The 27,120-nt window shown below is 42.5% G+C and overlaps 2 protein-coding genes across 9 annotated transcripts in view; one reads left to right on the top strand and one right to left on the bottom strand.

Annotated features, from left to right (window-relative positions):
- The window catches only part of rsf1a (remodeling and spacing factor 1a), a 112,346-nt gene extending 94,272 nt beyond the window's left edge, over positions 1 to 18,074 (bottom strand). For 3 of the 4 annotated variants that reach the window (XM_068033067.1, XM_068033070.1, XM_068033068.1), the window contains exon 1: positions 17,891 to 18,074. In XM_068033067.1, the coding sequence (XP_067889168.1) occupies positions 17,891 to 18,020 (130 nt within the window). In that variant the 5' untranslated portion in view covers positions 18,021 to 18,074. Of the gene's footprint in view, positions 1 to 7,957; positions 8,056 to 17,890 lie in introns of those variants that run through there. The other variant, XM_068033069.1, reaches the window with a different exon arrangement.
- The window catches only part of aamdc (adipogenesis associated, Mth938 domain containing), a 30,373-nt gene continuing 21,124 nt past the window's right edge, over positions 17,872 to 27,120 (top strand). Inside the window, exons 1-3 of one of the 5 annotated variants that reach the window (XM_068033073.1) lie at positions 17,872 to 18,190; positions 22,546 to 22,643; positions 24,002 to 24,037. Coding sequence is in view for 1 of the 5 variants with exons in the window: in XM_068033071.1 (XP_067889172.1) it covers positions 19,414 to 19,415 (2 nt within the window). In the remaining 4 variants the exon portion in view is untranslated. Of the gene's footprint in view, positions 18,191 to 19,393; positions 19,416 to 22,545; positions 22,644 to 24,001; positions 24,038 to 27,120 lie in introns of those variants that run through there. The other 4 variants (XM_068033074.1, XM_068033072.1, XM_068033075.1 and 1 more) reach the window with 4 other exon arrangements.

Here is a 27,120-nt window from a genome sequence, read left to right as displayed (position 1 = left end):
GTTGGTGTGCTGCACCACCCATCCTCAAAATGACCAGGCTGTGTCCACTTGAGCTGGAGGTTTCGACCATCCAGATTTGGTTCTCAGATTCTTCCATCCGTTAGAAGGGTTAATGTATAGACTGTGAAGTGATTTGCCTTCTGTAGCTGTCTATATTTTTCCTTATTTATAATTTGCAAACATTCTACTTAAACATTATTTTTTTTTTTACATTTTGCTTTTTTTTTTGCATGCCCAGACATCCACTGATGAGAAATTAACTAATTTTAATCTTTTGGTGATGCTGGTTGAAGGAGAAATGTTGGTCAAGACTTCCTTGCTTTTCCTTAAGTAGTGACGTGGAATCTTTCACATGTACCTGAGCAGGAACCTAGTTTGGTTTAGTTTAGAGATACAGCACTGAAACAGGCCCTTCAGCCCACCGAGTCTGTGCCGACCATCAACCACCCATTTTATACTAATAATACACTAATTCCATATTCCTACCACATCCCCACCTGTCCCTATATTTCCCTACCACCTACCTATACTAGGGGCAATTGCTAATGGCCAATTTACCTATCAACCTGCAAGTCTTTGGCATGTGGAAGGAAACTGGAGCACCCGGAGGAAACCCACGCAGACACAGGGAGAACTTGCAAACTCCACACAGGCAGTACCCAGAATTGAACCCGGGTCGCTGGAGCTGTGAGGCTGCGGTGCTAACCACTGCGCCGCCCTTTAATGTCTCATCCAAAATCGCAATCCTTCCAACTATGCAGCAATTCCGGTGCTGAGATGTCAGACAAAATCACACGTTCAGATCCTGGATTGAGGTTTGAATCTATGTTCTTCTCACTCAGAACCTAAAAGTCTTTTAAGACTGATTTTTCCAACCTCACAGCCCCCAAAAATGATGAGTCATCAGGCTAATGTTCCACATGTGCCAATAACTTTCCAGTGGCCATTCATCACATGCAAGCTTACAAGGTCAAGTGCCCAAATTATTCAACTATGAAACACTTCCTAAGCATCCTGATCCTATGTGCACAGTGACGGAAGTGAATTCACTAGACAGCGATCAGGATAAAAACTGGTTAGATCTGGAATGCACTACCTGAGTATGGTGTAAGCAGTTTCAATTGTGGCTTTCAAAAGGGAATTGGATATTTATCTGAAGAGAAAAAATTCTGCAGGGCTACAGGGCAAAGGCGAGGGAGTGGGATGAGTCGAGTCGTTCTGGCGGACAGCCGGCACGGCCACAAGCCGAATGGCCTCCTTCTGTGCTAAAAGCATTCTATGAATCTATGATTAAAAAGCTTCACACAGACTTCTTCTTCTTCTTTGGCCTCCTCGTCTCGAGAGACAATGAGTAAGCACCAAGAGGTGGTCAGTGGTTTGTGGAGCAGCGCCTGGAGTGGCTATCAAGGCCAATTCTAGAGTGACAGACAGTACACAGGACAGCAGCATTAAAATTAATAAGCACACATTCTGACAGCATAAGAAATTCAGCTTTGAATCATGATACTGTGTTGCACTTAGCAACCTAAAATATAGACCAGATATGTAATTTACTGGAAATCAAGATTTTCTCTATAAACTTGCAGTCACAGTGATAAAATTACTAATCTTCCCATACGACTTATTGTGCAGCAAGATTCGACAGCGAACAAAACAACCAACATCTATACTAACTGGCACCATCAGCACACACAGCAAAACAAGGTTACCACGTTCAGCTGAAGCAGTATAATTCAGTGACATCGCACAGTTTATTTCCCTTTCACCTGTGGCACTTGGCAGATTTGCTGCTTCAAGTGCCTCTGGGCTTTCATTCATGACCTGCCCACATGTGGCTCATTAATCAAGGTGAGGTTCAGTGGCGTTCCCTCTTTTTCATCCTTGCTATTTTTTTGGCAAGAAAATGTAAATAGGAGGAAGGTTATCCCAGCTTCTATACAGCAACTGATAGCATGCTGTTAAATCAAACTCCCAGTCCCGCAATTTCACTCCACTTTCTCCCAGCCGAAGTGAAAATGAATGACCTCCATTTGAGAATTGCTAAGAGTAGCACAATTGAAATCCAGAGCTCATTTCGAGTGAAATTGTAAGGTCTCAGCCTTCTGATAAAGTTCATTACAGTACTGAACTACAGTGTCTACCTCGATTGTGCACTCAGTCCTGAAATGGGGCCGTGGCCCTTTCTGACTTAGAGGCAAGAGCTACCCACTGAGCCAAGCTGAGACTTGCAATTTCTCACAGATGGTTATTACAACAAGTAGCTACTGAGACAGAGACCATGACATCAGTGAAAAGGGAAGTAGCTAACTACTTGAAAAAGGAAGCACATAAAGAATACACGAGCAAAGAAAAGGAGTCAGTGTCATAACACAGAAGGGCGCCAGTCCGTCCATCGCGAGAAATTAGAATGGATTGTTACAGTTGAAGAGTGAGCACTTAAGTGGCCTCATTGTGCACTGTAATTTCTACAATTCTAGAGCATGGACATTTTTTTTTTTTTAAACTCACCTATTTGGTCCCCATAACAATTTTTTGCACTCATACAGTAGATTACAGAAACAAGAAAATGGTGCTAACTAGAAACATACTCACCAATATATACTGCTAAGCAGCAATAACTCCCAAGGATAATTTTCACTGATACAATATTCTGGAAATTACAGAAATAAATACCTTAGAAACCACATAATCCTAAAAGGATTGCTGCACAGGAGGTGGCCATTTGGCCTATCATGTCTTTCTTGGCATTTTAATACAGTAAGCCAAAACTGATCTGTCTAGCCATTCTCCAATCCCTGTATCTTACACAAAATATGCAGCACAGAAACCAGCCACATGGTGTTTATGCTCCACTTGAGCCTCCTCCCATTCTACCTCATCTAACCCTTTATTCCCTTCTTCTCGCCACCCCTTAAATGCATCTATACTATTCACCTCAATCAGTTCTTGCAGTAGCGAGTTCCACATTCTCACCACTCTTCGGTTAAAGTTGTTTCTTCTGAATTTCCTATTGGATTTCTTGGTGACTTTCTTATACTCTGTACCTGCTTGATCAACACTTTTCATAATCTTAAATAAGAGTATTAGGTCACACTTCAGCCTTCCCTTTTCATCCTTTCCTGATGGATAGAACCTTGCAGTTCTAATATCATCGTGTAAGTCTTTTTTGCATCATCTCCAGCGCTTCTATATCTTTTTTATAACCAGTAACCAGAACTGTACATAGTACTCCAAGTATGGTCCTCTGCTTTAAACACTTGTCCACTCTTACCATAGAAGCAGCAACAGTCTGCGCTTCAACTACTCCCTGTGGCAAAGCATTACACACTTTAACAACTCCTATTCTAACCTCCATCCCCACTCTCAGGGAGGATTAAACTTTTTGCCTCATGCTGAAATTTTGTTCTACATTTGCCATCACTTTTTCCAGTATCTCATTCTTCGTATGCTAGCCAAGACAGTGAGCATCATTTCTCAGCTTTGAACTCTGCACTTTGACAATACAGTGCGCCTCCTTATGGATCCCAAAAAGATAAAACTTTCAGACGGATAGAAGTATAATACAAATATTATAAGTACCGTACAATGTAAACAAAAGAACAATTTATATTTCCAATGAAGGCAGGTCTCAAAGTCTTCAGTGCTAGATTACTGAATTCAGCAGACAACAGAAATGCACACTTTTGTGGTCAGTTGACACATTGTTTGCAAAAGATAGTCTTGAAAGGCCACAGGCGACTCCTCTTTAGGTGAAATTTGACCTGAAGGAATTTCTCACATCTTCAAACAGCATCCTTATATAAACAAGGACCCAAGAATGACATAGCTCAAAGTTATGCTCCAGCAGAATGACAACATTAATCACTGTCTCCAAGAGAGAAAGGGGGGTGGGGGTGGGGGAGCTTTGTTTGAAATTTAAACACTCACTAAAAACTATGGAGCACTTGCAACGTTTCTAGATCCCCACTCACTCTGTACTACACACGATCAGGCAATTCATCAGATCTTCGGTCCAACGTTTGACTTGGCTCAAGATAACATGGAATTTTAATAGGCCAATGAAATGGTAACCATTTGCTGCCATCGTAAGAGCAGTAAAGAGAAGATAAATATCTCCAAACACTGGTTTAATTTTGGATGGTGGGAGTCTGCTATCTTGTATTTTGTAAATGTCAAATAGGAATGAATAAAATCAACACAAGCATGCAACTAAGCTCATTTTAGATCAAATCAAATTCACAAGTCACTGCAATAAGGTTCCTTGGCATTTGATTTATTTCAGTGATATAGAAAATACCAAAATGAGTGAAGTACCCCCTACAAGATACCTGTAATACTTTAATCAATACCAGAGCTCCTGCTCACCCGAGCTACAGAGGCATAGGAATTCCTGCAGTAAGTTAAACTCTTTCATATTTAAGTAGAGCTCAGCTAAGAACTAAATCAGTATATATTAGTACAGCCTGTATACAATCACACAGCTTTCGTAAAAAAATGACAAAGCACTCATCTTTTGATCAACTTTCACTACATTGCACTGCATCTTCTCTGATTTTTGTGCCCATTGCCCTAACACGCAGCAATGGATTATTTAGGGTGTTTATTTAGGCATTACAGGGTTATTGTGATAGGAATTCACTGGGACATGCTATTCCATTCATTTTAATGAGAACATGTTACTGGGAAAAGGAGCAGTGAATATTTGTACCGGCATATGAGTCCTCAGTAAAAAGAAATAAATCTCATCATGTAGACAATTTCTTTTATAAAGTAGTTTTACCTCCCTTTTCACCCCCATCGCCTCAGCAATCTTGGCTTCAGCATCAATACAGTTACTGAAAAAGCTCAAACTTCCACTTTAAAGTGCATCATATCGATTTAGTGGCACCACACCCACTATGCTACTTCTTCAGCTGACCTAAGTTATCTCCCAGTCCAGCAAAGCCTCGATTTTAAAATTCTCAAGCTTGTGTTTAAAACCCTCCATGGCTTAGCCGTTCCCTATCTCTGACATTCTCCGGCCCTACACCTCCCCAGAGAACTCTACATTCCTCCAATTCTGGCTTTGTGCATCCTCAATTTCCTTCTCATCCCCATTGTGGCAGTGCCTTCAGCTGGCGAGGCCCCAAGTACTGGAATTCCCTTCCTAAACCTTTTCACATTCTGGCTCTTCCTCCAAGATGCTCCTTAAAACTTACCTCTTTGACCAAACCTTTGGCTACTGTCCCAGTATCAAATTATGCTTGATAACACACTGTGAAGTGTCTTGGGACATTTTACTGTGTTAAAAAGGTGCTATGTAAATCCAAGCTACTGTCGTCAAAGCATCTTGGATTCCCAAACAATTGGCAAAAAATTCCCAATCAAATGGGTACAAATGACAAATGAATTTTAGATTGAGTCCCAAATATTTCACTGAGTTCATTGACCACATCAGACTTTATATATGGTACCGCTCAAGGTAAATAGCAGCAAAATATTTGAATTCTATGACCAAACAGCTAATTTAAAATATTCAATCCCTAAAGGGTTTTAGAACAAAGAACAAAGAAAATTACAGCACAGGAACAGGCCCTTCGGCCCTCCAAGCCTACGCCGATCCAAATCCTCTATCTAAACCTGTCGCCTATTTTCTAAGGGTCTGTATCTCTTTACTTCTTGCCCATTCATGTATCTGTCTAGATACATCTTAAAAGAAGCTATCGTGCCCGCGTCTACCACCTCCGCTGGTAATGCGTTCCATGCACCCACCACCCTCTGCGTAAAGAAATTTCCACGCATATCCCCCCTAAACTTTTCCCCTCTCACTTTGAACTCGTGTCCCCTTGTAATTGAATCCCCCACTCTGGGAAAAAGCTCCTTGCTATCCACCCTGTCTAAAACTCTCATGATTTTGTACACCTCAATCAGGTCCCCCCTCAACCTCCGTCTTTCTAATGAAAATAATCCTAATCTACTCAACCTCTCTTCATAGCTAGCGCCCTCCATACCAGGCAACATCCTGGTGAACCTCCTCTGCACTCTCTCCAAAGCATCCACATCCTTTTGGTAATGTGGCGACCAGAACTGCACGCAGTATTCCAAATGTGGCCGAACCAAAGTCCTATACAACTGTAACATGACCTGCCAACTCTTGTACTCAATACCCCGTCCGATGAAGGAAAGCATGCCGTATGCCTTCTTGACCACTCTATTGACCTGCGTTGCCACCTTCAGGGAACAATGGACCTGAACACCCAAATCTCTCTGTACATAAATTTTCCCCAGGACTTTTCCATTTACTGTATAGTTCACTCTTGAATTGGATCTTCCAAAATGCACCACCTCGCATTTGCCCTGATTGAACTCCATCTGCCATTTCTCTGCCCAACTCTCCAGTCTATCTATATTCTGCTGTATTCTCTGACAGTCCCCTTCAGTATCTGCTACTCCACCAATCTTAGTGTCGTCTGCAAACTTGCTAATCAGACCACCTATACTTTCCTCCAAATCATTAATGTATATCACAAACAACAGTGGGCCCAGCACGGATCCCTGTGGACCACTGGTCACACGTCTCCATTTTGAGAAACTCCCTTCCACTGCTACTCTCTGTCTCCTGTTGCCCAGCCAGTTCTTTATCCATCTAGCTAGTACACCTTGGACCCCATGCGCCTTCACTTTCTCCATCAGCCTGCCATGGGGAACCTTATCAAACGCCTTACTGAAGTCCATGTATATGACATCTACAGCCCTTCCCTCATCAATCAACTTTGTCACTTCCTCAAAGAATTCTATTAAGTTGGTAAGACATGACCTTCCCTGCACAAAACCATGTTGCCTATCACTGATAAGCCCATTTTCTTCCAGATGGGAATAGATCCTATCCCTCAGTATCTTCTCCAGCAGCTTCCCTACCACTGTCGTCAGGCTCACCGGTCTATAATTACCTGGATTTTCCCTGCTACCCTTCTTAAACAAGGGGACAACATTAGCAATTCTTCAGTCCTCCGGGACCTCACCCATGTTTAAGGATGTTGCAAAGATATCCGTTAAGGCCCCAGCTATTTCCTCTCTCGCTTCCCACAGTAACCTGGGATAGATCCCATCCGGACCTGGGGACTTGTCCACCTTAATGCCTTTTAGAATACCCAACACTTCCTCCCTCCTTATGCCGACTTGACCTGGAGTAATCAAACATCTGTCCCTAACCTCAACATCCGTCATGTCCCTCTCCTCGGTGAATACCGATGCAAAGTACTCGTTTAGAATCTCACCCATTTTCTCTGACTCCATGCATAACTTTCCTCCTTTGTCCTTGAGTGGGCCAATCCTTTCTCTAATTATCCTCTTGCTCCTTATATATGAATAAAAGGCTTTGGGATTTTCCTTAACCCTGTTTGCTAAAGATATTTCATGACCCCTTTTAGCCCTCTTAATTCCTCGTTTCAGATTGCGCCTACAATCCCGATATTCTTTCAAATCATTATCATTAATTTTCAGCACAGTTGCAATCTAACTGCACAGCGATAAAGTATGACATGAGCAGACCAAAACTTCACATTCATTCTTACAAAGGACCATGACATATATGGCAAAGCTCAACATCAGAGCTTCCCAAATGCTCAGTTGGTAAAGCTGGGTGTAACTGAACGATGCAGATCAGAACTGTTCCCCAGACTGTCCTGTGTAAGTTGATCTCAATTGCAGCAACATTAAGGCCTTTACAATTAATGACAATACCTAAAAGAAAGGATAAATGAAAGTTCTTCCTACTTCTTACTATTCAGCTCCGGAAGGTGCATCTATGTGGGTGTCACATGGGGAGATGATTGAGCTGTGACATCTGCCCTTCTCCACCCCAGAGAATCAATTGCAAATTAGAGGTACCCTCAGAACCTTACACCAGCATGACTCAAGACACACAGAAGTGGCAAAAACTGCATAGAAGATGGGGAGAGATGCAAACAAAGCTCACCATCATTTCCTTTGCACAAACAAATAGTTATAGACCATTCAGCCCCTCAAGCCTGTTCCATCATTGTATTAGATCATGGTTGATCAGTACTTCAACTTATCTGGAGCAGGATGAGAAAGGTTGTGTTAAAAAACATGCAATAATTGCAAATTTTAGGTTTTTAAAAAAGTATAAGCCATCCCCATTGATGAGCACAAATAAATTCAATGTTTTAAAAAATGTATTAGCATAAATCCCCTTTAGACAACCTATGCTCAGATCAGAATGAAGCTAAAAGCAGTACAACTCCAGCATTTGTCATTCCCACGAAGCCTTGTGTTATAGTATAAGATTGACTTGATCACCTTTTTTGCATAATTAAATCTGTCTGGTTGCAACTATCTTTGATGCAACTATAGAAGAAACAGTCTACAATAACATTTTAGAGCTTCAGAAACAATGCAGCAGGAATGAGAGGTTGCAGATGAAGCAGTTCTCTTATAAGTAGGCTGCACAAACACACAATAAAATTGTGCCATGTGTTGGTTCCAAATAACAAACATTTCTTCATTCTTTCTTTAAGCACCTTAGGATATTTTACTATGCTGTTATTTGAGGCAGACTCTTGTTGAGACACAAAATCACTTTGGCATTTTTGAAAGCGATGGAAACTGCTTTTAATTCCCATTTTCTGTTCTTTCTCCACATCCCTTACTCCCCTTGATTCCCAAGCCCTCTTAAACCTGTTGATAGATTTAAAAATCAAAGGTCCTGAGTCACTTCATTTCACTTTCTCAGAATCCTTGAAATGAAAAATATTTTTCTGCAATTGCTTTTAACTGATTAATCTTGAATTCCATAATTATGTCTCCTTGTTCCTGATTTCCCCCTACTAGTGGGAAATAGCTCCTTATTTACCTGATCAATTCCCTTCATTGAAATGTTTAAAACAAACAAACCAACCCTCAATCTTACCTGTAGGGAGTGACACCTGTTTACCCAGTTTTTTATTATTTAGTCCCTTTATGCCCGGGGTCATCCTGGTGAAATTGTTTCTAGCTTTCTTCAAAGACAATTCCTACAGTGGGCTGTCAAAACTGAACACAATACAAGAATCGAAAAAAAAAGGAAAACTGCTAGTCAACAAAAATGCTCCAAAAATCAGCTTGCACCCATGAAGAGGAGAGACAGATTGTGATGTTTCTGATGAAAAGTACACCAGAAACATCATAACCTGCCTTTTCAGGTAACAGATACTGACTGACACGCTGGGTATTTCCAGCATTTTCTGCTTTCATTTTAAGTGAGGTTTGATAAGTGCTCTGCAAAATTGCAGCAGTACTTCCCTGCTTTCATATTCTAACCCTCTGTTATGAATCCCATCATCCCATAGAATCTGATGGTTTTTTGCAACTACAAGATAGCTTTTCATGAGACATAACTAAAATCCTTAACCACTCTGTTCATCTGTGCCTCACGATCAACGTGCTTTCCCACTTTTAATATATTTCCATCTACCAATCTTACATCTGTATGTCTCAGACTTGTGTTCATGAAATAAAATGCTACAAATTTCAGAAATTTCTAGTATCTCATCCACGCTGCCATCTTTCTATGTGAGCTAAGCCATTGACAAGCTATTTATCTGTGTAGAGCACGACAAGCTATTTCATTGCATCATTGCACAGCCCTCAAGCATGCTTTCCAGCAGACAGTTGGGCTTCAAAAGAAGAGCAGGAACACTGGCTATTTCTCCCCCCACCACCTTCCTAGCCTAGTGCAGAAGCCAAGATCAGCTAACAATAAAGACCAGGAGCCAAACTTAGATTCACTAACCTGTTTGACTCAATATCACACCATGGAGCTCAATGTAAAATATTCACTGTGCAATAATCATAATAAACACAAGCATCTCCCACTCCAAGCACAAGTTACTTAACACATTCCACAAAAGATTCAAGTGGAACTGCTAACATACAGAAGCAGAGTCATCATCACCCTAAAAGTGGATGAAACAGTCACAGGTTACAATTGTCACAAAAGCAAAATACTGCAGATACTAGAATTCTGAAATATAATCAGAAAATGCTGGAAATACTCAGCAGGTCAGGCAGCATCTCCAGAGGGAGAAACAAAGTTAACATTTCAGGTCGATGACAGGGGAGGCGGTGGTGTAGTGGTAATGTCACAAGACTAGTAACCCAGTGCCCCAGGCTTATGCTCTGGGGACATGGGCTCGAATCCCACCAAGCCAGCTGGTGGAATTTGAATTCAATTGATAAATCTGGACTTAAAAGCTAGTCCAGTGATGACCATGAAACCATTGCCAATTGTTGTAGAAACCCATCTGGTTCACTAATGCCTTTTAAGGAAGAAAATCTGCCATCTTACTCGGTCTGGCCTACGTGTCCTCCAGACCCACAGCAATGTGGTTGATTCTTAACTGCCCTCTGAAATGGCCTAGTAAGCCATTCAGTTGTATCAAAACACTATAAAGTCTAAGTAAAGGAATAAAACCAGACGGACCACCCGGTGTCGACCTAGGCACCAGAAACGACAATGGCAAACCCAGCCCTGTCAACCATGCAAAGTCCTCCTTACCAACATCTGGGGGCTTGTACCAAAATTGGGACAGCTGTCCTACAGGCTAGCCAAGCAACAGACTGACAGTCATACTCACGGAATCATACCTTGCAGACAATATCCCAGACACCACCATCACCATCCCTGGGCATGTCCTGTCCCACCAGTAGGACAGACCCACCAGAGGTGGCAGCACAGTGGTATACAGTCAGGAAGGAGTTGCCCTGGGAGTCCTCAACATTGACTCCAGACCCCATGAAGTCTCATGGCATCAGGTCAGACATGGGCAAGGAAACCTCCTGCTGACTACCATCTACCACCCCCGCCAGGTGGTGAGGGAACCAACAAGAGGGAAAAACCTACATGACCTCATCCTCACCAATCTGCCGGTCACAAATGCATCTGTCCATGACAGTACTGGTAGGAGTGACATTGTCCCAGACAACGACCCATCTTCACATTGTGGGTACCCACCATTGTGTTGTGAGGCACTACCTTCCCAAGGAAATTAGAGATGGGCAATAAATGCTGGCATAGCCAACGACGCCCACATCCCCTGAATGAATAAAAAAAACTACCGTGCTAAATGGGATAGATTTCGAACAGATCTTACAACTCAAAACTGGGCATCCATCAAGCCGGGGGACCAACACACTGCTTCCATAAAGCGTGTAGGAGGGCATGTCAGGAGCAGCACCAGGCAGACCTAAAACTGAGGTGTTAACCTAGTGAAGCCACAACATAGGACTACTTGCATGCCAAACAGCGGAAGCAGCTTGCAATAGACAGGGCTAAGTGATCCCACATCCACGGGATCAGATGCAAGCTCTGCAGTCCTGCAATATCCATCCAGTTGCGAATGCTGGTGGACAATTAAACAAATGACAGGAGGAGGAGGCTCCACAAATATCCCCATCCTCAATGATGGAAGAGCCCAGCACATCAGTGCAAAAGGTAAGGCTGAGGCATTTGTATCCATTTTCAGCCATAAATGCCGAGTTGATGATACATCTCAGCCTCCTCCCGAGGTCCCCAGCATCACAGATGCCAGTCTTCACTCAATCCGATTCAAACTACGTGATATAAAGAAACGACTGAAGGCACTGGATACTGCAAAGGCTATGGGCCGTGAGACCATTCCGGCAATAGTACTGAAGACTTGTGCTCCAGAACTAACCGCGTGCCCCTACTAAGCTGTTCCAGTACAGCTACAACACTGGCATCTACCGGGCAATGTGGAAAGTTGCCCTGGTATGTCCTGTACACAAAAAGCAGGACAAATCCAACCCAGTCAATTACTACCCGATCAATCTACTCCCAAACGTCAGAGTGATGGAAGGGGCCGTCAACAATTGCTATCAAGCGGCACTTGCTTAGCAATAATCTGCTCACTAACACTCAGTTTGGGTACCATCAAGACCACTCAACTCCTGACCTCATTGCAGCCATGGACAAAAGAGCTGAATTCCAGAGGTGAGGTGAGAGGGACAAGAACAAGAAGAACAAAGAACAGTACAGCACAGGAACAGGCCATTCGGCCCTCCAAGCCTGCGTCGATCTTGATGCCTGCCTAAACTAAAACCTTCTGCACTTCCGGGGCGCATATCCCTCTATTCCCTTCCTATTCATGTATTTGTCAAGATGCCTCTTAAACGTCTCTATGGTACCTGCTTCCACCACCTCCCCCGGCAGCAAGTTCCAGGCACTCACCACCCTCTGTGTAAAGAACTTGCCTCGCACATCCCCTCTAAACTTTGCCCCTCGCACCTTAAACCTATGTCCCCTAGTAACTGACTCTTCCACCCTGGGAAAAAGCTTCTGACTATCCACTCTGTCCATGCCGCTCATAACTTTGTAAACCTCTATCATGTCGCCCCTCCACCTCCGTCGTTCCAGTGGAAACAATCCGAGTTTTTCCAACCTCTCCTCATAACTAATGCCCTCCAGACCAGGCAACATCCTGGTAAACCTCTTCTGTACCCTCTCCAAAGCCTCCACGTCCTTCTGGTAGTGTGGCGACCAGAATTGCAGGCAATATTCTAAGTGTGGCCTAACTAAGGTTCTGTACAGCTGCAACATGACTTGCCAATTTTTATACTCTATGCCCCGACCGATGAAGGCAAGCATACCGTATGCCTTTTTGACTAACTTATCCACCTGCGTTGCTGCTTTGTGACCTGTGGACCTGTACGCCCAGATCTCTCTGCCTGTCAATACTCCGAAGGGTTCTGCCATTTACTGTATACCTCCCACCTGCATTAGAGCTTCCAAAATGCATTACCTCACATTTGTCCGGATTAAACTCCAGCTGCCATTTCTCCGCCCAAGTCTCCAACCGATCTATATCCTGCTGTATCCTGACAATCCTCATCACTGTCCGCAACTCCACCAACCTTTGTGTCGTCCACAAACTTACTAATCAGACCAGCTACATTTTCCTCCAAATCATTTATATATACTACAAACAGCAAAGGTCCCAGCACTGATCCTTGCGGAACACCACTCGTCACATCCCTCCATTCAGAAAAACACCCTTCCACTGATACCCTCTGTCTTCTATGACTGAGCCAGTTCTGTATCCATCTTGCCAGCTCACCTCTGATCCCGTCTGACTTCACCTTTTGTACCAGTCTGTAATGAGGGACCTTGTCAAAGGCTTAACTGATGTCCATATAGATAACATCCACTGCCCTTCCTTCATCAATCATCTTCGTCACTTCCTCAAAAAACTCAATCAAATTAGTAAGACACGACCTCCCCTTCACAAAACCATGCTGTCTCTCGCTTTGTTTGTTTCCAAATGGGAGTAAATCCTGTCCCGAAGAATCCTCTCTAATAGTTTCCCTACCACTGACGTAAGGCTCTGGGACCTCACCTGTGGCCAATGAGGATGCAAAGATTTCTGTCAAGGCCCCAGCAATTTCTTCCCTTGCCTCCCTCAGTATTCTAGGGTAGATCCCATCAGGCCCTGGGGACTTATCTACCAATGTTTTGCAAGACACCCAACACCTCCTCCTTTTTGATAATGAGATGACTGAGACTATCTGCACTACCTTCCCTCGGCTCATCATCCACCAAGTCCTTCTCTTCGGTGAATACTGATGCAAAGTACTCATTTAGCACCTCGCCTATTTCCTCTGGCTCCACACATAGATTCCCATCTCTGTCCTTGAGTGGGCCAACCCTTTCCCTGGTTACCCTCTTGCTCTTTATATACGTATAAAAAGCCTTGGGATTTTCCTTAATCCTGTTTGCCAATGACTTTTCATGACCCCTTTTAGCCCTCCTAACTCCTTGCTTAAGTTCCTTCCTACGGTCTTTATATTCCTCAAGTGCTTCGTCTGTTCCTAGCCTTCCAGCCCTTACAAATGCTTCCTTTTCCTTTTTGACTAGGCTCACAATATCCCGCGTTATCCAAGCTTCCCGAAACTTGCCAAACTTGTCCTTCTTCCTCCCAGGAACATGCTGGTCCTGGATTCTAATCAACTGACGTTTGAAAGACTCCCACATGTCAGATGTTGATTTACCCTCAAACAGCCGCCCCCAATCTAAATTCTTCAGTTCCTGCCTAATATTGTTATAATTAGCCTTCCCCCAATTTAGTACCTTCACCCGAGGACTACTCTTATCCTTATCCACAAGTACCTTAAAACTTATGGAATTATGGTCACTGTTCCCGAAATGATCCCCCACTGAAACTTCGACTACCTGGCCGGGCTCATTCCCCAATACCAGGTCCAGAATGGCCCCATCCCCAGTTGGACTATCTACATACTGTTTCAAGAAGCCCTCCTGGATGCTCCTCACAAATTCTGCCCCATCCAAGCCCCTAGCACTAAGTGAGTCCCAGTCAATATAGGGTAAGTTAAAATCACCCACCACCACAACCCTGTTACCCTTATATCTTTCCAAAATCTGTCTACATATCTGCTCCTCTACCTCCCTTAACATCAAGGCAGCATTTGACCGAGTATGACATCAAAGAGCCCTGGCAAAACTGGATGGGAATCGGGAGAAAACTCTCCGCTGGTTCGATTGTACCTAGCATAAAGGAAGATGGTTGTGGTTGTTTAAGGGCAATCATCTCAGCCCCAGGACATCACTGCAAGAGTTCCTCAGGGTAGTGTCCTGGGTCCAACCATCATTAGCTGCTTCATCAATGACCTTCCCTCCATCATAAGGTCAGAAGTGGGGATGTTCGCTGACTACTGAACAATGTTCAGCACCATTCACGACTCCTCAGATACTGAAGCAGCCCATGTCCATATGCAACAAGACTTGGACAATATCCAGGCTTGGGCTGCTAAGTGGCAAGTAACATTCATGCTACACAAGTGCCAGACAATGACCAACGCAAACGAGAGAGAATATAACCGTCTCCCCTTGACATTCAATGGCATTACCACTGCTGAATCCCCCACTATCAACATCCTGGGGGTCACCATTGACCAGAAACTGAACTGGACCAGCCACATAAATGCTGTAGCTACAAAAGCAGGTCAGAGGCTGGGAACTCAGCGGCAAGTAACTCTCCTCCTGTCTCCCCAATGCCTGACAACCATCTACAAGGCACAAATTAGGTGTGATGGAATATTCTCCACTTGCATGGATGGGTGCAGCTCCAGCAATACTCAAAAAGCTTGACACCATCCAGGACAAAGCCTGCTTGACTGGCACACCATCCACAAACATTCACTCTCTCCACCGATGCACAATGGCAGCAATGTGTACCAAATACAAGATGCACTGCAACAACTCACCAAGGCTCCTTCGACAGCACCTTCCAAAACCACAAACTCTACCCACATAGAACAAAGGTAGCAGACACGTGGGAACATCACCAGCTGCAATTTCACCTCCAAGTCGCACACCATCCTGACTTGGAACTATATCGCCGTTACTTCACTGTCACTGGGTCAGAATCCTGGAACTTCCTTCCTAACAGCACTGTGGGTGTGCTTACACCCCAAGGACTGCAGCCGTTCAAGAAGGCAGCTCACCACCACCTTCTCAAGGGCAATTAGGGATGGGCAATAAATGCAGGTTTAGCCAGCAACGCCTTCATCCCATGAACGAATAAAAAAAACAATTGTTAGAACAGTATTTTTAAATGAAAGGAAAACCAACCAATTGCCAAATTTCAAATACCTAATACCACGTGTGCATCACTTGTTAATAGTAACAGAAATGCTGCAAATACCCAGCAAGTCAGTCAGCATCTGCAACCAGAAAACAGAATCAGAATCTATCTTCTCTTTACAGATACAGACTGAATTACTCTGACGAAAAGTCATCCACCACAACGTTAACTCAGTTTCTCTCTCCACAGATCTTGCCTGACCTGCTGACTATTTCCAGCATTTTCTGTTTTTGGCAACTGCAGTAAAGCTGTGGATATTTCAATGCTGCTATGATTAAACCAGAAGATCTTGTCTATTATGAATAGCACTTCTCAAAACAGAAAGTAGGAGTAAGTATTTTGCTTACCAGTTGCATACTTACAGGGTGAAATCAAAAAGAAAATTACGAAAGCAAAGAGAGGGCATGAAAGAATATTGGCAAGCAACATCAAGGTGAACCCAAAGATGTTTTATCAATACATTGAAAGTAAAAGGATAACTAAGGAGGGCCCATAAAAGACCAAAAAGGTAACCTATGTGTAGGGGCAGAAGATGTTGGAATTGTTCTGAATGAATACTTTGCATCTGTCTTCACAAAAGAGGGGGACGATGCAGATATTGTAGTTAAGGAAGAGGGGTGTGAAGTATTGGATGTGATCAACATAGGGAGAGAGGATGTATTAATGGGATTAGCATCCTTGAAAGTTGATAAATCACCAGGGCCAGATGAAATATACCCCAGGCTGTTAAAAGAATCGAGAGAGGAAATAGCGTAAGGTCTGACCATCATTTCCAGTCCTCACTGGATGCAGGTGCGGTGCCGGAAGACAGCTAACGTTGTTTAAAAAAGGGAGCGAAGGATAGACCGAATAATTACAGGGCAGTCAGTCTAACCTCAGTAGTGGACAAGTTATTGGAATCTATTCTGAGAGACAAGATAAACTGTCAATTAGAAAGGCACACATTAATCAAGGATAGTCAGCATGAATTTGTTAAGGGAAGATCTTGTCTGACCAAGTTGATCGAATTTTTTGAAGTAGTAACAAGGAAGATAGATGAGGGTAGTGCAGTTGATGTGGTCTATATGGATTTCGCAAGGCTTTTGACAAGCTCCCACATGGCAGACTGGTTAAAAAAATAAAATCCCATGGGATCCATGCAAATACAGCAAGGTGGATACAAAATTGGCTCTGTGGCAGGAAACAAAGGATAATTGTTGATGGATGTTTTTGCAACTGGAGGGCTGTTTCCAGCAAGATTCCGCAGGGCTCAGTACTGGGTCCCATGCTTTTTGTGGTATATATTAACGATTTGGGCGTAAATGTAGGGGGGCATGATCAATAAGTTTGCAGACGACACAAAGATTGGCCATGTGATAAATAGCGAGGAGGATAGCTAAATGCTGCAGGAAGATATTGATGGTCTGGTCAGATGGGCAGAAAAATGGCAAATGGAATTCAACCTGGAGAAGTGTGAGGTGATGCATTTGAGGAGGTCAAACAAGGCAAAGGAATACACGATTAATGGGAAAATACTGAGAAGTGTAGAGGAAGTGAGCGACATTGGAGTGAGCGTCCACAGATCCCTGAAGGTAGCAGGACCGGTCGATAAGGTGGCAAAAGGAATCCTTTCCTTTATTAGCCAAGGTATAGAATATAAGAGTAACTGTATAAATTATTGGTTAGGCCACAACTGGGATGCTTGTGTATTTTAAAAAGTTATACCAGCTTACACAAGAAAAACAAAATCACCAATGTGGAAATGCATTTTTCAAATAAGGGTAAACAATAAAAGAAACAAGGAATAAATGCTGGAAAAGAAAAAAATCTAGAAAACAGAAATGGGGGGGGGGGGAGGGAAGAGGAATTAAAAACAAGGTGAGCAAGAATAAGGCTTCGAAACGGTGGAGAAACTAAAGCTGAGAATTTTTTTTCTCTCGTTACTTTTAACAGGAAGTCTCAAGTGATGCATGCGCATGCGCGGTATTAAAAGGTGTTTGATATTTGGTGATTGATTGTTGATTTTCGTTTCATTTGAAATATCTTTAAAAAGTAGTTTATAATTATTTTGTTGGCGATGAAATGGTCAAAAACGATAGATTAGGCTAGTTTTGATTCTATATCCATGCATGGTTACCACGCATAATAGACATGGGGGATGCTGGAGAATTCCGACTGTGCTTTATTAACAACATTTTACCTCACAGTAACCATCCGATACGATATTTTTCCATAGGATTTTTTTTCCTTACCGGATTTTTTGTTTTCCAGCGCTTCTTCCAGCTCGGGGAAGGTAAAATCGGGCAGTTCCAGCGAGGCGCCATAGCGCTCCAGGAAAGAACAGACAACGGCGAAATTGGGCTTAGAGGCGACCGCCGCCATCTTAGTGTCGGAGGACTCGGCCAGCTCCTCCGCTATCCCAACGTGCAACGCTCCCCTCACTCGAAGTAAACAAATGGGGGAATGGAGCGGTGAGGCGGGCAGGAAGAATCTGCCAGTATCCCGTCCTGCATCACGCTGTAAGCCAGGCAGAAGCAAAGGAATCGATCTGAGTGAGCAAGAGCGGCCGTTGCCTAGGCAACCGTTGGTTAGCAACAGTTGAGGGCGTAATAATGGTTAAAGTTAGCCAAAAAAGTTACTTAAATGTTTATTTTCTTTCTTTTGGGGTGGGAGAATGAAACTTAAAGAAACCAACAGTATAATATTATATCAAATTTCCAGCATCTGCAGTACTTTACTTTTATTTTGTGTATTATATTTTATTTTAGCAAACTGGATAAAAGGATGAGTGTAATTAGCAAGTGAACAGATTTGACAAGGATGAGGCCTACCTGTTTGAGCTGTAGGCCATGGGGTGGGGTTGGGTTAGAACTTGAGTTTTGTGCTTTGATTATTTTTTGCTGCTTGGAGATAATTTATTGAAAACACTGAATAATTTCATGTCTCCCCATTTACAAGAGAGTGATCTAAAAATAGTGTGTGGTCTACATACATTTGAAAAAGAAAGACTTGCATTTATATAGCACCTTTCATGACCACAGGACACCCCAACGAACTTTTGAAGTCTAGTCACTGTTGTAATGTAGGAAATGCACAGCCAATTTGCACACTTCAAGCTCCCACAAGCAGCAATGGGATAATGACCAGATCATCTGTTGTGATGTTGGCTGAGGGGTAAATCTTGGACTGGGCACCAGAGCCAACTCCTTTGCTGTTTCCCCAACATCCATCCATGTCTATTATGCGTGGTAACCATGCATGGATTATAGAATCAAAACTAGCCTAATCTCTTGTTTTTGACCATTTCATCACCAACAAACTAATTATAAACTAGTTTTTAAAGATATTTCAAATGAAACACATATCAAACACATATCATACTGTGCATACACTTGAGACTTCCTGTTAAAAGTTAAGCAAATTTGAAATAGCATTGTGGGATCTTCTATGTCCGCAGACATGGCCTCGGTTTAACATCTCATCTGAAAGATGGCACCCACAACAGTGCAGTGCTCCCTCAATACTGCACTGGAGTGTCAGCTTTGATTTTTGTGCACAAGCCTTGGAGTGGAACCCACAACCTTTTGACTTGAAGGCAAGAGTGTTAGCCACTAAGCCACGTCTGATTTGGAATGTTTCCAGACAGATGGTATCACTAGAGGTTGTGTGTTGTGAAAGGAACAATATTTCCCACTACAGCCCTCCCTGGGTAACTTTTACAATCATTGCCACTTGTTAGAAATGTTGGGCTGCAGTGGATCAGGTTCATCTGCCCATGTAAGCAAAACCCTTTTCTTGCATACACTGTAATGACTAGTTGTCCAGTATCAATTTCTATGGTGGTTAGCCCAGGGTATGTAACAGTACATTTTCCATTTGACACATGAACTGGATATTGTGCCATTCATGCATGGCCTTGCCTGCTTTTTCATTAACATTTGAAGGCAGGCTGAGAAATCATTTATTGAGAGGAGACCAGATATGCATCATTAAGCAGTTTTATTTCATGGACCACAACTAAACGTACAGAACAACAGTTGCGTTCAGCCATAATTAATTCAAATCAAAGCATCATTTCTTTATGTTATCCCATGTGCGTTTTGCAAGTCGGCCAAAGGTGGTAGCTGCTTTCCCTGTGCATGTGTCGAGCTTGGCATCAAGGGACGGGTTGTCTGTCACCGTGAACCCAAGGTTGCAGAATTTGGTAACCACTTCCAATGGGGTGTTATTTAGTGTGATGAGGGGCGGAGATGCAACACCTTGTCCCATGACCACGGTTTTCTTGACGCTTATAGTCAAGGAACCACAGAACAGGTTACAGGCATGGGAGAAACAATCCATGAGTCTTTGTAGCTCAGTTTCCGTGTTAGCGACTAGCGTAGAGGAGTTCTCTGATCAGGACGCATTATGTTTTTGTCTTCACTTTCAACCTTCACAGATTGTAGAGCTTGCCATTTGACCTAGTGCGCAGGTTTATCAATACAAAATCAAAATATTGCATATGCTGGAAATCTGAAATAAAAACAGAAAATTCTGGAAATATTCAGCAGATCAGGCATCATCTGTAGTGAGAGAACCTGAGTTAAAGCTTCAAACTGATGACCTTTTATCAGAACTAGAAACAGTTAGCAATGTAACAGGTTTTAAGCAAGTGCTATGGCACGAAGGTGGCTGGGATTGTGGGGGGCGGTGTGGGGAGATCAAAAGGAAAGGAATGTGATTGGGTGGAGAGGTGGACACTGGGACAGATTAATTAATTTGATTCTGTTTGCGGTCTTTGGGAAAACAACTTTAAAAACTAAATCATTAGCATTTTCATCACACGGCGTCTTGGTCTTTTGTACTTCTGTAAATACACTTACTGTAGAAAAATGGTCAAAAAATCCTAAGACATGATGACTTGTATTTCTATAGCATTTTTAATATAGAAACATGGTTCCCAAGGTGTTTCGTAAAAGCAGAGTCAGTCAAAAGTAGATGTTGAGTCAAAAGAGAAATTAGATGAGGCAACTGAAAAGCTTTGTTAAAGGTGGCTGTTAAGAATGATTTTAAGTGTGTGCAAGTTTCCCTTCAAGCCACACACCACCCTGACTGGGAACTATATTGCCGTTCCTTCACTGTTGCTGGGTCAAAATTCTGGAACTCCCTTCCTAACAGCACTGTGGGTGTACCTACTGCACAAGGACTGCGGCGGTTCAAGAAGGCAGCTCACCACCACCTTCTCAAGGGCAATTAGGGATGGGTAATAAATGCTGGCCTAGCCAGCGACACCCATATCCCATGAAAGAATGGGGAAAAAAAGGGAGGCAGTTAGATTTAGGGTGGAAATTCAAGTATAGGCCGTAGATAGCTGAAAGCATAGCCCCCAGTGGTGGAGTAATTAAAATCAGGGATGTATAAGAGGCCAGAATTGGAGGAGCACAAAGCTCTTGAAGGGTTGTGGGAGCTTTACTCTGTATCTAACCCCGTGCTGTCCCTGTCCTGGGAGTGTTTGATGGGGACAGTGTGAGGGAGCTTTACTCTGTATCTAACCCCGTACAGTACCTGCCCTGGGAGTGTTTGATGGGGACAGTGTGAGGGAGCTTTACTCTGTATCTAACCCCGTACAGTACCTGTCCTGGGGAGTGTTTGATGGGGACAGTGTGAGGGAGCTTTACTCTGTATCTAACCCTGTGCTGTACCTGTCCTGGGAAGGGTTGTGGGGTTGGAGGGGGTTACAGAGATGGGGAGGGCGAGGCACTGGAACTCTCTGCCTCGAAGGTGGTGGAGGCGGGGTCGTTGAATATTTTTAAGTTAGAGGTAGATAGATTCTTGTTAGGCAAGGGAATCAAGGGTTATCGGGGGTAGATGGGAGTGTGGAATTCGAGACACAAACAGATCAGCCATGATCTTATTGAATGGCAGAGCAGGTTAGAGGGGCCGAACGGCCTACTTCTGCTCCTAATTCGTATGTTCGTATGATGGAATTGGGCAAAGGAGCAGGGTTTATGGTGGGGAAGAACAGTCTTCCCACTGTCTACTGGAGGAAATTGTGGCTCAATCCAAGACTGGGTTGGATATTGAGGAAACTAGGGACTTGAGAGTGGTGGAGAGGTAAAGCTGGTTGACATTAGCACGAACGTTGAAACTGACCCCATGTCTTTGGATGATGTCGCCAAGCAATTGAATGTAGACCAAGAAGAGGTGGGATTCAAGAATAGGTTGTGGGAGAATCCACGTGATAGTGAGGGATGGGAAGAGAAGTAAGTTTTTGTCAGAACTGAAACTAAATAGTTACCCAGATATGAATAAAAGGGAGAGAAACATATTGCGGCATGAATTAAAGTATTTGATTTGTTTAGAAGAAGAAAGCCTTGCATTTATACAGCATCTTTCATAACCTCAGGACATCCCAAAGTGCTTTGCAGCCAATGAAGTACTTTTGAAGTTTAGTCACTGTTATAATGTAGCAAATACAGCAGCCAATCTGCAAACAGCAATTTGATGATGGCCAGATTACCTGTTTTGGTGATGTTGGTTGAGGGATAGATATGATACATGTCAACATGAAGAACTCCCTGGTCTTCTCTGAAATATTTCTTCTGAGAGGCCTGACAGGGCCAGTGTAGCACTCCTTCAGTACTGTGCTGGAGTATTAAACTAGATTTTGTGCTCCAGTCTTGAGTGGATCTTGAACCCATCACCTTCTGACTTAAGGCGGGAGTGCTATCCACTGAGCCACAGCTGACAAGAATGGGAGTTCTGGTCTATTTACTGTTCCCTTGCACTGGGGTATTAAGGCCAATTGTGAATGTTGCTGTTGTCACCACAGCTAAGATTGGCTATCTTAGTATAGATTAGGCATTGTATTAGGATCTACGCTAAATAAACTGACTTGTGATAGTTTAATATTCTCTTTTCTCCTCAGAATACAAGAATTAAAAAAAAAAAAAATACTTGAATCAGTTATAGTAACATAGACCTAACTCAGCCGGTTTTCTCCACCCTCCTCCACATTGTTTCAAGGTTAGCTATGTTATCAGCTGATACCGAGCTTCATGTTTCGCTATGCTACATGCCGTAAGGGAGACACAGATAAATCTGGGACCTCGATTGGACTACTGAATGCAAAATCTATCAAATGCAATGGTGGGGGGTGGGGGATGGGAACGAAGAGAGATAGGAAGTTGAGAGTGATTTTATTGGGCCTGTCACGTAACATTAGTTGGGCCTATGTTAATTGGGTCTTTTAACATTGCAGTACCTGCACACTGCTGTGGCCACTCGCCATTTCTAGTAGTGTGTAGATTAGCATGTAATTTTCATAGTGCATTTCTGAGCTAGGTCAGTCAGTTGTCTGTTTAGGCTGTTATAGTTGGACGCAGCAGAACTGTACTAGGGAAGGTGGAAAAAACTCACCCTGTAAAATAAAAAGAAACTTTCATTTCTGTACCTCTTTTCATGACTTCAAGATCTGCCAAAGCACTTTACAGACAATGAAATAGTTTCAAAGTGTCATCCCTGTTATAATGTAGAAAATGAGGCAGCCAATTTGCACACAGCCAGCTCCCACAGACAGCAATGTCATAATGACCAGATAATCTTTTTAGTGATGTTGGTTGACGGATTAAATATTCCAGGACACCAGGGAGAACCCCCTCCCCCCATTCTTCTTCGAAATAGTGCCCTGCAATCTCTTACCGGAGAAGGAAGGTGGGACCTGGATTTAACAGCCCATCTGAAAGACGATATTTCCAACAGTACAGCACTCCTTCAGTATTGGTGCTGGAGTCAGCCTGGATTCTGTGATCAAGTCTCTGGAGTTGGACTCAAATACACAATCTTCTGACTCTGAGGCAAGAATGATACCCACTGAGCCACAGCTGACATTACCATCCTCCTGATTGCATTGACTTCAGCTAAAAATTTGCACTGATGTGAATATTGAGTGAGCATGGCATTGGACTCGACTGAGCTTCACCGTCACAAGAGAGCAACTTGGAAGAGGCACTGGAGGGGTTTAGGTTTCTGTAGATATGCAAACAACTTTCAAATAAATGGGGAAGAGATGGGGGCTGGATGAAGGGGAGAAAATATCTTCCCCTCTCCGCTCAAGACTTCACGACTCATTTAAATTCAATTCTGATGCAATGGAATTAAGAAGTTTATAAGATAAATAAGTGATTTTGAAAATAGCGAAGTGTCTCTTTAACAGTGAATTGTATTCCAGTTATAGCCAACTGGCAGACATAGCTGAAACCCAGCCACAACCGAGTTAGGTTTCATGATCTTCAAATAGAAAGATCATTCCAGAACTGGCGTTTAGAAATGAGGACTGTGTCTACCAATTTACAAAATACAAAACTCTTCTTTGTGTGCTGCAGGATTTGAGAAAAGCAGACAACTCAGATTCTGAACAGGTAAATAAATCTCTGCTAAATTTTAGCTGCTTTTATATCTGAAAATACATAAAACTCGTTTAAGATGTTGGAAGGACCGTTTGTAGTTTGACACTACATTGTCATTCCTTGGAACTGTCGCCACTGGACATCATTTCAACAAACTCCAGTGAAAGAAAGAAAGAACTTGCATTTATATAGCACCTTTCATAACCTCAGGACATTCCAAATAGGGTTGCAGCCAATAAAATACTTTTGAAGCATAGTCACTTGTAATGTAGGAATCGTGGCAGCCCATTGCAGTCAGCAAGATTCCACAAACAGCAATGTGATAAATGACCAAATAGTCTGTTCTTGTGATAGTGATTGGTTGAGGGATAAATGTTGCCCAGGACAACAGGGAGAATTCCCCTGCTCCTCTTCGAATAGTGGTGTGGGATCTTTTCTATCCACCTGAGAGGATAGACAGGCCCTTAGTTTAGCATGTCATCCAAAATATGGCAACTCCAACAGTGCAGCACTCCCTCAGTGCTTTATCTTTGCAGGGTTTGGTTTCACTCTCGTTTTTCTCTTGCTTTTGCTTTTAGACGGCAGCTGTTCATCATTCTGCCATTCACTTCTCCTCTAGATACTTTTTTTTTGTTGCTTTACTTGTCCCATTACCACTCCCCTTGGCCTTGCACCATCAACTATTTTGTCATTTAATCTCTCCTGTCTTCCACCCTGTTGCAGAACTTCCCTTTTGTTCTTTTTCCCACCCTCCACCCGTTTCACTTGTTTAAAACATATTACATTTCTATCTTTTCCCAGTTCTGATGAAAGGTCATCGACCTGAAATGTTCACTCTGTTTCTCTCTCCACAGATGCTGCCAGACCTCCTGAGTATTTCCAGCATTTTCTGTTTTTATTTTAGCTTAATATTGGGATTGATTTAACTAAATGAAGGTGAATGCTGGTCATATGTTATTCAAAGGAGCATTATAATGTAGGAAGCAGGATCGCAAGACAATGGCGTGAAAGTATTTGAATGGCATTGTAGAGCATGAGACTGTAGGCTAAGCAGTGCACATTTGCTGAATGAAATGTAATTTTCATTATGATCACACCTCCCTTTTCATTAATAAAAAAACTCAACTCTGCCTTGCTGTTGTAATGGAAAAGGCTTCTTCAGTAGTTGTTGGCAAGGCTGTTACCATATCAGGAGAGACGAGGAGGTAAACCAAAAAGTAGTGAGCAGCTGAAGCCTATCTTGGGTCTTGTAAACTGTCAATTTGTAGGAAGAGTGAAGATAATGATAGGGGTACCACACTTCTGAGGCTCTGGGCTGGGATGCATTAAAGAGGAATCTGTATAAAGAGTCTTGATTTCAATCAAGTCACAGAGACTGTCTACGACATCTTATATGGAGCTTGGGAGGTCCAGGAGTCTATGCTACTAGGACCGGTGTTGGAAATATTCAACCCCTCTAAATGGGGCACATAGAGCCAAGAGCTCAAGAATTTTTTTAAAATGAGGGGGGAGGGGTAGAGTGACAATGTTCTAGATAGTGTAAGAAAGAGTATGGTTAAAAATTAAAAAGAATTACACCATGAAGCCAATGTGACGATCCCCACCCTTATCCAATGTATTGATGGTCAGGACACTGCATTCAGCTGGTGTATGACGATCCCTTTACAAGATTGCCCTGGAGTTATAGAAAGTTTGCTAGAATTTAATCTCAAATGGATTACTGGGAAACACCACTGCTTTCTAGTTTTCCATTGCCTGAAGTTCAAAAATGGTGACAGTGAGCTTTGTTAATGTATTGACGAATTATGACATGAAAATATAACTTGATTTTTACTTTTAAATTGAGACACCAAGGTAGGGAGACAATGTCCCTCGTACAAGACACTGAGAAGAATAACGGAGAAGCCAAGTTAAATTGTAGATGAGATGTTGCCAAGTTTGGGTTTTAAAAACCTGATGATTTTAGATGGAGGAAAAAGTCAGGGAATTCCAAAGGTTCACATCCCTTTGAGTGAAGAAACTTCTCATCTCAGACATAAATGGCTGTTTCCTTATCCTCAGTTTGTGCCCTACACTCTCCAGCCAGGGGAAACACCCTGTCAACATTTACCCTGTCAAGCCCTCTCAGAATCTTACATGTTTCAGTGAGATCACCTCTCATTCTGCTAATCTCCACAGAATATAGGCCCATTCTACTCAATCTCTGCTTATAGGACAGCTCTCTAATCCTAGGAATCAATTTACGAACCTAGGTTGCACCCTCTCGAAGTATATCCTTTATTGGGTATGGAGACCAAAACTACACCGTATTCCAAGTGTGGTCTAATCAGAGCCCTTATGGCAGGGGTCTGTAACCTGCAGCTCCACAGCTGCATGCTTTAACATCTCATTTGTGGCTCCCATCCTTTTCCAGTTCGATCACATGAACATGAAAAAAGCCTTAAAAAAAAATTAAGAAAAATGAGAGTTGCAATTTTATTGTGGGAATAAAAAGCTAATAATTATGCTGCACTTTGCAGTTTCAAATGATTATTTTAATTAAAAACATCATTGTACTCTAAGTAAACCTGTTTGAGTGGTATAGCTACATCATAGTTATAGATAATGCCTTTGGTTCGAGGAACAGGTTTAAGGCTGCAATCGTTATTGTTTCTAATATAGCTGAGATGATAAATTAATGTGACTGTATGATTAGAATTTCTTTTTTATCACAAGAATCAATAGCTGAAAAAGTTGCTATAATCCTGTACATCTAAAGTTATGGTTTGTTTTAAAGCTGATTTTACTGACCAAATTAAATTTAAAATGTCAAAAAAGCAATAATTCAGAGTTGGGTCTATTTAATTGCAATTTTTTTTCTGTATTGGTACATAAATTCAATGCATGTATTTTATTATAATTATTTATTATAAATGCAAATGATGCATTCTACCAGAGACACTTGGCAATTTGACAAGTATTTGGTTTAGAAATGTCAACATTTCATCTTGTAGCCCCTAATAGTTTTTATTTTCAGCAATTTTTTTTTTTTAAAAAGCTCCGCAGGTAAAAAAGGTGGCTGACCTATACAATTGCAGCAAGCCCTTGTGCATGTG

Source organism: Heterodontus francisci, chromosome 6 (genome assembly GCF_036365525.1).
Source record: "Heterodontus francisci isolate sHetFra1 chromosome 6, sHetFra1.hap1, whole genome shotgun sequence".
Classification (NCBI taxonomy): domain Eukaryota; kingdom Metazoa; phylum Chordata; class Chondrichthyes; order Heterodontiformes; family Heterodontidae; genus Heterodontus; species Heterodontus francisci.
Note: the sequence above shows the minus strand (reverse complement) of the source record. Positions and strands in the feature narration are given on the sequence as shown.